Below are 14,559 nucleotides of genomic sequence, written 5' to 3' on the forward strand. Positions count from 1 at the left end.
TGCATTTTTTGCTTATATGAGGATTCAATTTTTTTTGCAGGGTTAAAAGAAAATTTTAATCATTAAACTTTTGTAACCTGTTGCTATGGTACTCTTTTCCGATGTGACTATATATATATATATATATATATATATATATATATATATATATATATATATATATATATATATATATATATATAGTCACATCTGAAAAGAGTACCATAGCAACAGGTTACAAAAGTTTAATGATTAAAATTTTCTTTTAACCCTGCAAAAAAAATTGAATCCTCATATAAGCAAAAAATACAAAAAAGATAAAAGGTTCATCTTGCTGAATAAACTTAAATTAAAAAATTTCTACGCTCAAAAATATTTTTAAAAAGGTTTAAAAATTGTAAACAAAAACACTAAAGTTGCTTTAGCTGAAAGTAGATATTATTCACATTCAGAGGTCTTGTATTTTATTTGAAAAATTTTTTCGTACAACTGCAAGTTATTTTCAAAATAATTTCATGAAAAAACTAGTTAAAAACCTATTTAATTATCTAAAATTAAACAAGTTACTCGTTGTCAATGATAAGTTTTGCATCCGTAGCCATTTTTAAAATTTTTAATTATTTTTAACTCTACTGCGCTTGCGTATAATAACTTTCCATTTATTTCTAAAGTCTAAACGACCGTGACAACAAATGCTGGACAGAGATAGTGTAGCAAATGTTATTATTGGTATAATAGATTCTTACAAAAAGGTTGTAAAACAAAAAGTTACATATAACACAGCAGAACTTGTTAAGGCTAAACATAACACTTCTGCACAGCTATTGATAAGGCTAAACATACCTCTGCACAGCAATTCGATGAATCTATTCAGATTTTTGGTTAAGGTTGTGAGAAAGATTCTATTTTCTTACTTATTTCAGATGCCTCTTCATATATAGTAAAAACAGCACGAGCATCAAAAATATTTGACTCAAAACTATTTTAAAAAATTTTCTCTACTTTTATTTTAGCTTCTATGTTCCACAGATGAATTATTACTAGAAAATCGCATTGTGTATAACTCTAGAAATTTTCAGTGAGAAAGGAGAGCTTCGTATTCAACTTTACTGTGAATCAAATTTCGAAGTAAATATTTTGATAACATAATGGGTTAAGGTAAATAATTTGATAACTTAATGGATTAGAAAAGAAAAGAAAAAAAGAAAACATTTTATCATTGAATTTAAAAAATGGCCTCACAAAAGCACATTGAAGATTAAAACAGTGGTCCTTCTAGGAATGTATATCGTCTTCCAAAAAACACTATTGTATATACATACATATATACATACATACATACATGTACACACACACACACACGCACGCACGCACGCACACTGTAACCATCCCATAGAAGTTAGTTACTGTCTAACACTTGTTAAAGTTTAGGATAGAATTCTCACTAGTAGATAGAAGAACTATAGTTTGAATTCGTCTGAAGTCGGCAAAAGAAATAAAAGCTCTGAATGGAAACGCAATCAAAATGAGCTCTTAATGTCGCAGTGCATTTCTTTCAAGCTTTGAATGGAAAGTCACAGCACGAAGATTAACACCTTGGGTACTTAAATAACTCAACAAAAGCGCTCGATTAACACGAACTTTTTTAAGATATTGTACTTTGTATTTAAATAATTATCTACATTCAATAAATTTAATATAAATATCAAAAAATAATTTTTCTTAAGAAAACATACCAGAACAGAGGCAAAACTTATAGAACTTCAACAACTATTCTGGTTAAGCGAGAATTAGTGACATATATATAGATGGGGTTCCAGTAAAAAGTTTGAACTTTTACGAACCACATATGTATCGGTAATATTACCATTTGCCTCTTTTACTCCAATCTTTTGGCTGCCAATGTAAACATTTTGGATCGATTCTTATCTTGCGTTTTTTCATCGACTTCATGTGTGATTCAAGAACATCCTTAGTTATACAAATAATATATTGTCCTTTATAATATTGGAGTAAGTTTAAGTATTGCAATGTTGAAATGACGTCTTCTTTACGAATACTTGTCATCTCACATATTTCGCTGGAAAAAAAAAATTAAAAAATTGAAAGTCTTTGATTCGTTGTGAGCTTAGACATTGCTATGCTTTAGACAAACTAAGTGTTATTTGGGATACACAATTAAGTTAGAAACCAGCTTTGAGGACTAAAGAGTAATTCACGAGAAAACGCTATCATAACAAATTGAAGTAAACATCACAATCTCAATGGAAAAGAAAAAATTATTTTTTGATATTTATATTAAATTTTCATTTCTATTGAAGATTGGGAAGCTACATAACTTTAATGAAAGAAAAACATAATGTGGTGACGTAATTTGTTTTCATACTTTATTGTTATAACTGGAGTTCCACCCTCCTCACTTTTTAATTGCAATAATATCTCTAAGATTGTCTGTGACCAATAGCTACGATAAGACAGCAAACCTAAATCGGAAAGCGGCTTCTCTGGATGACCAGATTTTCCTTCAAACTTTGACAACTCATAACCTAAAATAAGTAACCCACACAAATTAAAAATAGTTAAGACTTACTACAAAATGTATAAAACGTAAGCAAAGTCCGACCTTAATACAATAAAAGATAACAGATCTAATGTAAATAATTGTCTAGAAATTTGTTTAGTAAAACATGATAATTACTAAATTCTATAAGCAGTTTTCCTAAGCCATTTCTTTGGTATTGTGGAAGTGTTAAAATACATGCTACGTTGTAATCCTCACTTGACTCTTTTTCCTGATAAAGAAAAAAAAAAATTTGAAAAATTGAAAGATTTTACTTCAATAAAATAGTAAAAGAATATAATAAAAAAAACATGGTGTTTTAAATTAATTAAAATCTGTAATTAAACAAAAATACAGTATCAGATAATATATAGCTTATTTGCCCCACATTTCAATACAATTGAGGTCATATTGTGAGAGAACTGTAACTAATATAAAAAAAAAATTGATGCCAGATTTAATTTCAGCATCCCAAAATACAAATGATTCAGTTACATTTTTTAAAAAAAGTTTTAACATATCTTTTTTTGTTAGCCTGATTAAATAGTAGCAAACCAAACAAAAACTAAAAACAGAAATTAAGTATAAAAGTTATAACCTTTGAAAAGTATCCAACAATATGAAAGCCTTCGCTATCAAATTCTGTCATAACATAGAAGAGGAACGGGTCTGTGTCATAGTATAATGTCTTGTGGTCAAGAAATAATTTAGCAAGTAAACATAGATTTTGAGAGTAAGCCTAAGATAAATAAATAATAAATAAAATCCTGCTCAATTATTTTATTGACAATCATCTAGTCTACTTTATTTACCAATTTTAAAATAAAGTTAAAAAGAAAATTCAAATACTTTATGTTTTCTTCCATCAATTTCAAAAAAAGATGTATTATCTTTTCGGTATATTTCATTCCCAGGTGGGTGAAAAAGAGTGCACTTCTCCTAAAATGCAAGAACTTACATAGCATAAATTTTATATCAAATCTAATTAACAACTATATAAACTAACAAATTTCTTCAAAGTAGATATATTAGTGATCAATAAAAACTTACTCTATGACGCCTCAGACATGTCAAGCTTTTCACATATTTTAAGCAAAACTCACATATATAAATACAAGGGAGGCGAGTTAGTTCAATAGGATATGGAGCAAAATACCAAGGTTTTATTCTATGTTTTCCAAGCTCAATCATTTCAACATTTTTTACACGAGTTACAACATCATCATGATGCACTGTCATGCTCCCTCCACTACGAAGACTACTTGTTTTATCTTCTGTGTTTTTGGAAAATGAATTATCATTTTCAAGCTACATAAAAAGCATCATCACTATTACTTCATCATAATTACATCATCACTATTACAACATCACTTTATAAGAACTATGATATTCTAGAAAAGTAGCAAATAATAAACTCACTTCTTCTGGGGCAGCTTTCCTCTTTCTACCAAAGGAACTATTTGATTTGTTTCGTACGAGTGAAGGAGCTGATAGATTAGGGTTCCCACCATTTACTTGTTCAAGATCAGGAGAACAGGGTATGTTTACCTGTGTTGAATTTTGCTTTGAAATACTTTGGTTTTGTTTTGATGATGATGACTGCTGAGATAAGGCTTTTTTCTTTTCTTCTGTTTTTGGAGGCTGTATTTTTGTCAGATCAAGACGATCAATATTAACCCATTCATCAAGACGCTTGTTATCTTTAAGTAAAAAGAAAGGAATAGTAGGTTACAGCAGATCTCTTTGCACTATTTCACTCATATTGTAATAATCAAAAAAGATTTTTTGCATTTGTAAAGCTACGAAAAAGTCACACAACCCAGTTTTTAGTGCAAGGGTGATTTTGTTATTTAGAAAAGTGAGGTTAACCAGAGCAGTAAAAAAAAAAATTTATCAATGATGATAAAACTAGTTATTAATCTATGGAGCAATATCTGAATGAATTTTTTAGCCAAACAACTAAAGATTTTCAAACTGGAAAGAATAAAAAACTAGGGAGATCTTCAAAAAAGTAAACGAAGAATCATCTCATTCATTGAACAGCTAGATGTTATATACTATGCCTAAAGCTATAAAAACACTGATTATTATAGCAAAAATGACAGAGAATAACTGTTTAGTTAATTTGTTACATGAATATGAAACCATTCTTGAACAAAAATGAAGTTTTTATGGTATCAACTAATCAATTAACTTAAGCTCTTTTTCATGTAAAAGACATGTAAAACTAGTAAAAACAAGTAAAAGACATGTAAAACTTTGTGTCAGACTTTTTTATACAAGGAGAAGAAATTCTTTGGCAGGATGATAGAAATTCTAATTATGCATAACAGTCCAGTTTTTTTGGGTCATAATTTAAAACAAATTTTCTTTTAAAAAATATGCATTTTTTCCTGCAATCAGTTTTCCTATTATTTTAGCTTTGGGACAGCAGGCACACCAAGACCCACTACCAAACATTGCATGGGCCAAAGTAGATCAAGTTCTGTGTGAAGGATAAAAATAACAAACATAACATAAGAGCTACTTAAAACTTTCAAAACTTCTCCCTTAAGCAGTCCAATTTTAAAATGAATATGCTGTTTAGGCCACAGATAAAGGAAACCCTTGAGTGCAATTGAATCATTAAAAAGTTTATTAGTAAGGATTATTATCAGCTGTTTCAGTAGCTCATAATCTTCTTGAATAATCATAACACCAAAAAGTAAGAGGAATTAAAAGAGGCTATTTTTCCCACTCCATTGCCCTTCTAAGACATTATGAAATGTTTTACAAATCAATTCCATGCCCAAAACTTCCATAAAACATTTAAAATGAGAATTTAGAAAATATATTTTAAGGATTCTCATTTGTAATTTGACATTATATCCAATTTTTAATGAACTTAAAAAACTCAAAATTAACTTGTTGCAATTTTTAACCATCCTAAAAAACTTGTTGATTCTTAATTTAAAGAATCTGATGCAGCTGCATATGAATTTTTATTACTTCTCTTATTAATGAACCTGTAAAAACGTCCTCTTTAATTTTAGCTTCACTTAATTTAGGAAACTTGAACCTAAGATAAATGAAACCTTCACCTTTAGCAATTTATTACTGTCAACCAGGGTAACTTTGGTCAGTTTTGGCAGTTTTTCTTAAACATCTCTGAATCTTATTATTTTTTTTACAGTTTTCTCTTGTGGTAATAACATTATAGGTCTTTGCTATAGGCCTCTACATTTATTTAAAATTTCTTCACTACAAATATTTGTTTTTAAATGCCGAAAAATGACCAATGCTACCCCAGGTTTTGAGGAAACATTGCTCATTTATTATTTATCATGTTTGATCAATAATACCCCTTGTATGGGGTAACATTGATCACTTTTTGGAGTTTTAAAAAACCATCAGTCCTTAAACACTTAAAGAAACATGAAGTAAACATTTAAATGAACAAAAAATTTTGCAACTAGCTCCCTGTTATTGTGCAAAAGTCATTAAAAGTCATTTTCTAGTAGGTCATTATCGTCATCTGAGGATGATGACACATGCTCAACTCTTGCCCTTTTCTTGTTATTCTTGGTGTTATTGTTATTCTTTGATGTGGTATGAGTTGTATTATTCACCAGATCCTGCTGTATTATTGCTTTGCCATTTTGTTGCAATTCATTGAAGTAAAGGTTGATATTCAATGCATCAATCTTGACCAAGCTGGTTTCACATTGTCTGCTAACCTCTGGGTCAAATTGTTTTGTTTTATAAAAGATTTGAACCAGTCGTCACTGGGAACGTTTTTTTTGAACTGTGAATCATGGACACCGGATCAATCCTTCACTACAAGTTTGATATTTATTGAAGCCAATGAGATTTTCCAGTGGGAGAGGGTGTTGATTGAAGTTACAAGATGAGTTTCAGTCTCATTACTCAAACCCAACGGTGTCCCTACCTTCTTCGAATGTCGATTTTTACACTTGTTCTGTAATGTACCCAAATGAATTCCAAACTGTCGACTAGCCTTTCGCACGCTCATTCTTCCAGTTAAACATTCTTTCATAGCATTGGACAACGTTTCTTGACTTATGTAGGTGCATATGCTCTTGAACCAGGCTTTCGCTTATATTTCCTCTGCATTTTCACCGGTTAAGAATCAGAAATGTCAAAAAACACCAAAATAATGTCAATGTAGTCTACAAAGTAACTGTGCTATATTCACAAAAACTGTTGATATACCAAAATTGTTGATATAATAGCTGATATATATTTTTGGTATCTGTAACAAAATAAAACCATGTTATCTTTGTTAAATTTTAGAAAGTTAAAAAAAATAATCAACAATTGACCAAAGTACCACGACGACCAGTTACCCTGGTTTACGGTAGGAGAAGAGAAATCCAAGGGTTAACATTTCTGTCATGCTAAAGAAGTACATTGAACTTTTAGGATTATGATTCTGTTTTTATGATTTAAATAGACACAAACCATTACTTTTATGACTTGACCATTACCATAAACCATTATTTTTATGACTAAAACTGTTTAATTTAATTGTTTAATATGATATATAAACACTTACAATCAATATAGTGGACATAGAATTCAAAAACCCCATTTGGATTTTCTTTCTTGCTAACCACTTCTGCCAATGCTAAAAAATTCAATTTTTTAGTTTTAAACACTAAAAAAAAATCCAAACCTTCAAATAAAAAAAAAATTTAATTGGGCAGTTGTAAAATTAGGAGCAATTCAGGTCTATAAATAAATCAGTATTTTTTTTCTTCTTGTGTATGATTAAACACTTCTCTGAAAACTACACAATTCATAAATAATTTATGAAACTTGTTTTTATCTTTCTGAAGCAACCCCCCTTTAGTACACATCAATTCATATTATTAGGCTATAATTAAATTTAGACTCTAATGGACTTTTCAACTAACAGGGAATATTAGTTTTAAACATTTTAAGAAAATTCAAAAGTAAATTTTTAAAAATTTATTTTTTAATATTCTTCAGTGTTATTCAATATTTTTCATGTTATTCTTGGTTCATGAAAAAGAGTGTTCTTATTAAAAAAAGTAGAAAAGCAGTTTATACAAATCTTGGTTTTTGGTTAACTATAGCATAACAATTGTTGTTAACTGAAAAAGAAGACCTATTAAAAATAATAACAGTTACTTTTAATTTCTAACTTCAACCCTATGAGTTTGTTTTTATGCCTCACAGCTAATGATAAAGCTACCACATATTGTGTATTATATGAAGATGACAAATATCTTTCCTTCAATAATTTAAAGTTAAAAGTAAATTCAAAGACTACAATAGTATTATATTATAAAATTTTACTATTTAAATATCTTAATTTATACAGTTGTTATGATGTTTTGTCTAACAAATAATTTCTGTTAAGACTGACATAAAGGGCTTCCAAAGAGTTATATAAAAAATAAAATAAAATAAAGATTTGTAATCCATGTGACTATGTTTTTATCTGTGAATTGGTTATAATAATATCTACCACAACTTATTTTATGGTTATTTTCTAAGAATTAACTCAAAATCCTTTTTTATCACTATTAGAAAGTTAAGTAAAAATTTACGCCATTCATCAGAATTGGACATGCGCACAGGCATCCTACAACCTTCAACAACCATTTGAACCTAAATATAAAAAGGGGATACAATAACTTAAGACAAAAATTTTTTAAAAATCTTTTTCATCTTTGATTCTGATTGAATTCCTATCAAAATTTACAAGTGAGATTACTTTATAAGTAGGTACCTGATTTGAGTTCTTAGTTTTTTAATAAGATCTGGCACAGTGACACTTATTTTTCTGTACTAATGTAAGCATTTAAGTTTAAACCATTTCATTTACCATATTAAAAAATTGATAGTAAAAAATGTTAAATTTAACTTAAAAGCTAGATCATGAATGGCTTAAGCTGTTCTAAATTTTTAGTGTCATACTTTTGAGTAATAGATAATTATTTTTTAGAATATCTTGGTCTAATACCCTTCTAACACTTACATTTTTAACTAAACCAGTTCTAGAGAATCTTCAGGTTGTTTTACTTAACATTAAAAGTTTAAAAAATAAAATAAAATAAAAGTAGGTTTTTTTTATTTTTTTTGTCTGGTAGCACTTTATACTTGTTAAGATTAAGGAATTTGACCAATGTTACAGGTAAGGGATGATGTATAAGTTATGAGACAAGTTTTAACTAAATTTTTCTAGCTAATTAAATAATCATGTGGTTTGATGCATAAAAGAAACATGCCCAAAAAGGAAAAGAGAAATTTCAGACAAAATACTAATACAATTAGTTGTATCTGACCATAGTATGTCAGAGCCATTATTTTGTACTTCCAAGGCTGTAGCAATCAAAATATCAAACAATATTAATATTTCAAAAAACAACTTCTTTGTTTCATTTAAAAGTATCATGGCAACTAAAAATATTTATTTTGTCCAGATTTAGCAAGTTCTCATTATTCTAAAGATTCTCTAAATTAGATAGACAAATATGTCAATATTGTTGATAAGGAATTCAACCCACCAAATGTGCTTTGACCAGTTTAGAACTTTTGGGACATTCGGCTTAAAAAGTTTACAAGGGAGGTTGATAAGCTTTGACAGAGCGAGTTTTCATTGAATTAAGTTAAAACTAAAAGAAATTGATTTGAATTTTTTACTGTTGTTTATGAAAAGTGTCAAAGCAAGATCTATTCCAGATGACGGAGTTTTTTCATACAAGAAATCACTAATTTTTATTAAAAAATAAATACTTTATTTAAGATAATAAAATTTTTATTTCGTTAGATAACTTATGCATCACCGGTGAAGAAAGTCATAGAACTACAGTTAGGTACATGGCAACAAGTTTATTTCATGTAATTATAAAAATCTATTTTTAAAAATGATAATATTACTGATACGAATAAACTTGCTTGTTTTTTTTTTTTTTTTAACTTACCTTATCTTTCATTTTCTTGACAGTTCCCTGTGTTTACTTTTTACTTATTTGTAATTTATTCTAAAACGATTTTTAATTATTTCACTCACTAGTAAAACTAAACTTTATTTACGGTAGCCGGAAGAAGCTAAAAGGAAATTGAAGCTTCTATGGCCCAAATTTTGTAACACTGGTAAGCGCTGAATATTTTTCCATAGTCTTTTTATTTGTTATGGGTTAAAATGAGTATGGTGGTTACAAAAAGGAAACTGGTTTTTTCTAGCGATTCTAATTTTAAGTTTGCATGCAGGTTAAAAACAAGTACAAAAGTAAAGATTAAATTTAAACTTAGAAACGATTAAACGAAGTGGCGTCAATTTAATTGCGAACAATGAAAATTTTGATCTTCTGAAAATCGATTAAATTATTTGCATTTTTCGTAAAAAAACTTCATTACTTGATTCGTAATTTACGATCATATTCTAATCAATGGAAATAATTGTAAGATTCAATCATAATAATTTGCGTTAAAGTTCGTAAATAACTATATAGGCCTTTTTATTAATGGTTTTTTTTATATAATATTATTTGTTTACAAAATTTTGTTCCATAATCTAGATCAGTTCTAAAAAAAAGAGATTTTGAAGTCTTACTTTTACTAGTATTTTTATTAGTATTGTCGAGTTTACTGAATTTATTGAGATATTGATAATGAAATATTTCAAAATAGACAACATATTGTTTACTAATTGTAAATAGTTTTTTGATATACGATTCCTAAAAATTTAGATCACTGAAACGAAACAATTCTAGGTTTGCTTTTCAAGTTCGTTCATATATTCGACAAAACTTGGATCTTTTATCAGCTGTCCAATTTGTAGCCTATTAAAAATGCCTTCTTTCAACTTTTTTTTTACTCATTCTAGGAAATTTTTATGACAGATAAGCAAAGCATTTGCCATCTTTGTTAAGGGCTTTGATTTTGATGATGATCAAAAAATAATACCGATACTTATTATTTATTTTATTATTTTTAAGACTTTTTAATTGTTTTTTATTTAAATTGTTGATTTTATCGAAGAGGTGTTTTTATCTCTATTTTAAAGCTATGTATGTTAAAAGATATTCATTTTAAATAAAGGCATTAAGTTTAAATTAAGATTACTAATGGTGATATACATTAGGATGTTAACAAAAAAAAATTTTTTTATGAAGTTATCAGGACATGTATTATAATAAGTGGTAACACGTTTGACTAATTTTGCTGCTTCTTTACATCATAGCTCCTCTGTCAATTTTTTATAGCAATACAAGCACCTTTTTCGAATTTATCTATTTCTTTTGGATTTTTTTCTATTTCTTTTGGATTTCATACGGCTCTTTCACTTTTCTTTTTCTGGTTGTTGCATGTGGAATATTTGATAATGATATTTGGTAATAGAAATTTTGTAGTTTGGGAAAATTGTTTTATACACGATTAATGCATTGACCACTGCTGATGTTCACATCAATAATTCAACTGCAACTTTGTTGTACCATCTAAGATATTTTCACACTGTTGAAGAATATGCAGACATTTGATCAGAAAGATCGATTCCTGCTTTTCCAGCATTACAATCAATAATACATTTTGGCTTTTTGATATTCTCACGTTTTCTGTTCAGTTTACCCGTACTTACTTTATCCAATCTGTGATATGTAGACAATATCAACACTTCTCGTTTATCCTTCCATTTTGATACAACGATTCCATCTTCATTTTCTTTTCCTACCATATCTCCTAATTTTAATTTCTTTGTAACGATACCCTTTGGTAAATTCTTTTTGTTTTTTCTAAGGGTTCCCACAGAATGAGTTTTTCTTTTTAAAAATTTTTGGGCAAGAGGAATACTTGTATAAAAGTTGACCTTAACAGCAATTCTTCCTTGATCTAAATAATTCTCACAGAGACTAAAAACGATGTTTCTGGAAAGAGATTCTCCATTCTGTTCATTTTTGCTTTCATAAAAGGAAAAAGAGTATGTGTAACTACTATAAAAAGCGGGTTCAAGCTCATTGGCATTTTTGCGCAGACTCATTGGCATTTTCTATAGAAAAAATGTCATATCAGGTTCTGGCTCATTGGCATTTTTGCGCAGACTCATTGACATTTTTGTGCATTTTCATAATGAGATGACATTATGAAAAAAAGGTTGTGAATGACATAATTTATTCTTTGTAGTGGTTCAAGTATGGAAAAAGATGTTTATATTTTTCTCTTCGCGTTTCTCTAATTCTTTGTGCATGTTGTTTTTGTCGTTGTTCTTCAAATCCATGTTTTAGTAAGAGTTTAGTATTGGTATGAATGGGTAAGGTATTTAATTTTTTAATTTTATTAATATAATTTTCATCAATTCTTTTTTTGTGATTATCATCGTGGAATTGTATGGCTATTCTGTGTAATTCTGGGTCAAAAGTGTTTATTTCCTGTAGTTCGCTGTAAAGGAATTCCTCAAATTCTTCTTGTTCTGTAATACTCATTTTTATAACAAGAAAAAATTTATTTAAGTCATTTTAAAAAAGTTTTTTTCACTGTATATTTTACAAAATTAAATTTAAAAAAGGGATGCTTGAGAATGGAGAGTTTGGTCCGAGAAGCAAACCAGCGCCGATAGATTCATATCCTCTTCCGCTTTTAACGTAAACTCCGTCTTTGAATGATCCTCCTTTAGGCCAGGTGTTAAAAATAATCCGTTTCCTCTGTGCGTTCCCATTTTCATTCCATTTCCATTCTTTTTCAAATAAACGATACCTCTTCCTGCAATTTTATCAACCATAGCAGAACCTGCAGAAGATCCTACACCTGCTAACAATCCGGTAGCAAGAGCTGGAACTACTCTTGTTGCAAGTGTACTACCCAACATACCCAATAAAGGTAGAAGAGCTCCAATAAATCCTCCTTTCACATTTGCGTTATGTTCCAATTGGGTTTTGCTCATTTTAATGATGACTCCAACTCCTCGATGGAGAGCGTCAAGAAGTTTTCGATGTTGATTTTGTGTTACAAGTAAAACGTCGTTTCCGTTAAAATCATCTTTTGAAATACGGATGCTCACAGGTTTACCTGCTATCATTGATTTTTTTATTTTTTCAATTTGTCCCTGAGACACATTTAATTTAACACTAACATATTTGCTCATTTTTAAATGTGAGAAAAAATATTTATTTCACTTCTCGAATGTGATAACGGATCGTAATCTCCTCTCCACGAAAATCAACCAAATTTCCATTTTGATCGACAACGCGAGTGATCATTGTGGAAATTTCTGGGACTTTGATAGGGAGGTAAGTCAAATGAGTTGGTCTTTCGATGATTTTAAAACCAGGACCAACAGCTGGATAAAAAGAGTAGATGCAATTGAGTTGGGATCCGTTGACGTAAGCAGACCCGATGACGTTGTTGAGGATTCTGATCGTGTTGATGCTTGAAATTCTAACAATATCGTCAGACTCATATTCGGAATTAGGATCCAATTGTCTTTTTGTAAATCCTAAAACTGAGGCGATGCTGTTTTCCACATTCAAATCCATCAAATAATTCATTCCAAGTGTGATGGTTGATTTTAAAGTGTTTAAATTGGGTCAGATTTTTATGTTATCGGGAGAGTAGCTGATTTTATTTGCTGTGACGTAGCTAGCGCTTTGAGACGCATAATTTTTTATTGTGTTTGAGACGACCTTTTGTAAATAATTGTTGATGTCTTTAATGTCGTAGCTCCCGTCTGGAATGGTGACATTTTCCCAATTCCTTCCGTTGTTCATGCTATACCGGAAAGAATTGTTTTTGCTGATGATGTTTGGAAAGCTGTTGTACGTCTCAAGCCCTAGAAAAGCCATTTCATAAGTTTTTCCTTTGTCAAAAACGATTTTGTCTAAAAATTCTGTTATGATTACGTTGGAACTTCCGTCCACGTCGATGGTTATGCCTGACATTTTTTTATTATGTAACATTTTTTTTAAATCCTTCGGATTCATGGAATTTCACAAGTGAAATTTTAGATTCTTCGGATTCAGACATATTTAAATGGTTTCTTTTGGAAAATAAAAAGTGTCAAATCCGCTTCGATATTTTCCATTGTCCTTTTTTGAAGACAAATCAATCACCGCAAATCCGTGAGGTTCAGACCAACAATGCCTACAAAACTTTTCAAACTCTTTTTTTCCCATATCACTCGAAACGTGATCTTGATAAATGTGGTTAATGTTTTTTAAGTCTTGAGGAAAGAGACAGATAAAATTGGTGTTTTCTCTGATCGTTTGTCTTGGGAGCATGAAATAATTTTGAGCGAGGTAAAAGCAGTCGACGTTAGAGTGTCTTCCTCGGATGTAATATTTTTCACATTTGTTTTGTTTGGTAAGCTGCAAATCGTCAAAGATCATTAAATTGTTTTTGGATGAATCAAGATCTTCAGGATTAGGCACATCGTCAGCCGTTTCAAAAAATTCACACTCCATGCCCTCGGTTTCGGAAAAATTTTTTGAAAGATCGTTGATAACACATTCAGGGTCTAGTTTCAATTTTTCAATTTCGGTTTGCACCTTGAACAAGTCGAGAATTATTTTTTTTGGTAATTTTTTTTCGAACGAACTTTTTAGTATTTTGTACTCGGGTTGGAAAAGAGATTTTCCAAAAACTTGCAAATGGTTATAATCCAACCATCCAGGTCTGAGCAATAAATTGAGAAGCAACGTTGTTTTTCCACATCCGGATTTCCCAACGATGATTCCTCGAATGCTTCTCGGTAAAAGCTTGTTGTTGTTTCTTTTGATTTTTCCAATATTCCATGACAAATCAGACACTTCCATTTTTAGTTTAAAAATATTTTTTTTAAATAAAATGTACTGTGTTAAATGTAAAAGGAAAACAGAAACGAATCATTTGAGAAACGAAATCACAAAAAACAACCGGCATATGGTTAAAGGGGCTTGCAACGTTTGCGGAACAACCAAATGTAAGTTTGTTTCTTCGCATTCGCTCAAAGGATCATCTTCGCATACGGCAAAAGGAGGAGACTTGGTGGAAACGATTAACAATTTTTCAAAAAAAAT

General features: G+C 29.6%; 1 protein-coding gene across 1 annotated transcript; it reads right to left on the bottom strand.

The window, feature by feature from the left end:
* Window positions 1–1,620: 1,620 nt before the first annotated feature.
* On the bottom strand, window positions 1,621–9,626 carry LOC145182812 (histone acetyltransferase Tip60-like). Its single transcript, XM_090085883.1, has 10 exons — window positions 9,493–9,626; window positions 8,116–8,176; window positions 7,095–7,166; window positions 3,959–4,239; window positions 3,590–3,847; window positions 3,389–3,478; window positions 3,138–3,278; window positions 2,678–2,771; window positions 2,366–2,525; window positions 1,621–2,059 (listed from the first exon to the last, which is right to left on the bottom strand). The coding sequence occupies exons 1-10, from the start codon at window positions 9,502–9,504 to the stop codon at window positions 1,843–1,845; spliced, it is 1,386 nt and encodes a 461-aa protein (XP_089942009.1). The 5' UTR covers window positions 9,505–9,626; the 3' UTR covers window positions 1,621–1,842.
* Window positions 9,627–14,559: the final 4,933 nt, after the last annotated feature.

This window comes from Hydra viridissima, unplaced genomic scaffold (assembly GCF_058129835.1).
Source record: "Hydra viridissima isolate aposymbiotic clone 2 unplaced genomic scaffold, HvirCarnegie_v1 scaffold_4, whole genome shotgun sequence".
NCBI classification, from domain to species: domain Eukaryota; kingdom Metazoa; phylum Cnidaria; class Hydrozoa; order Anthoathecata; family Hydridae; genus Hydra; species Hydra viridissima.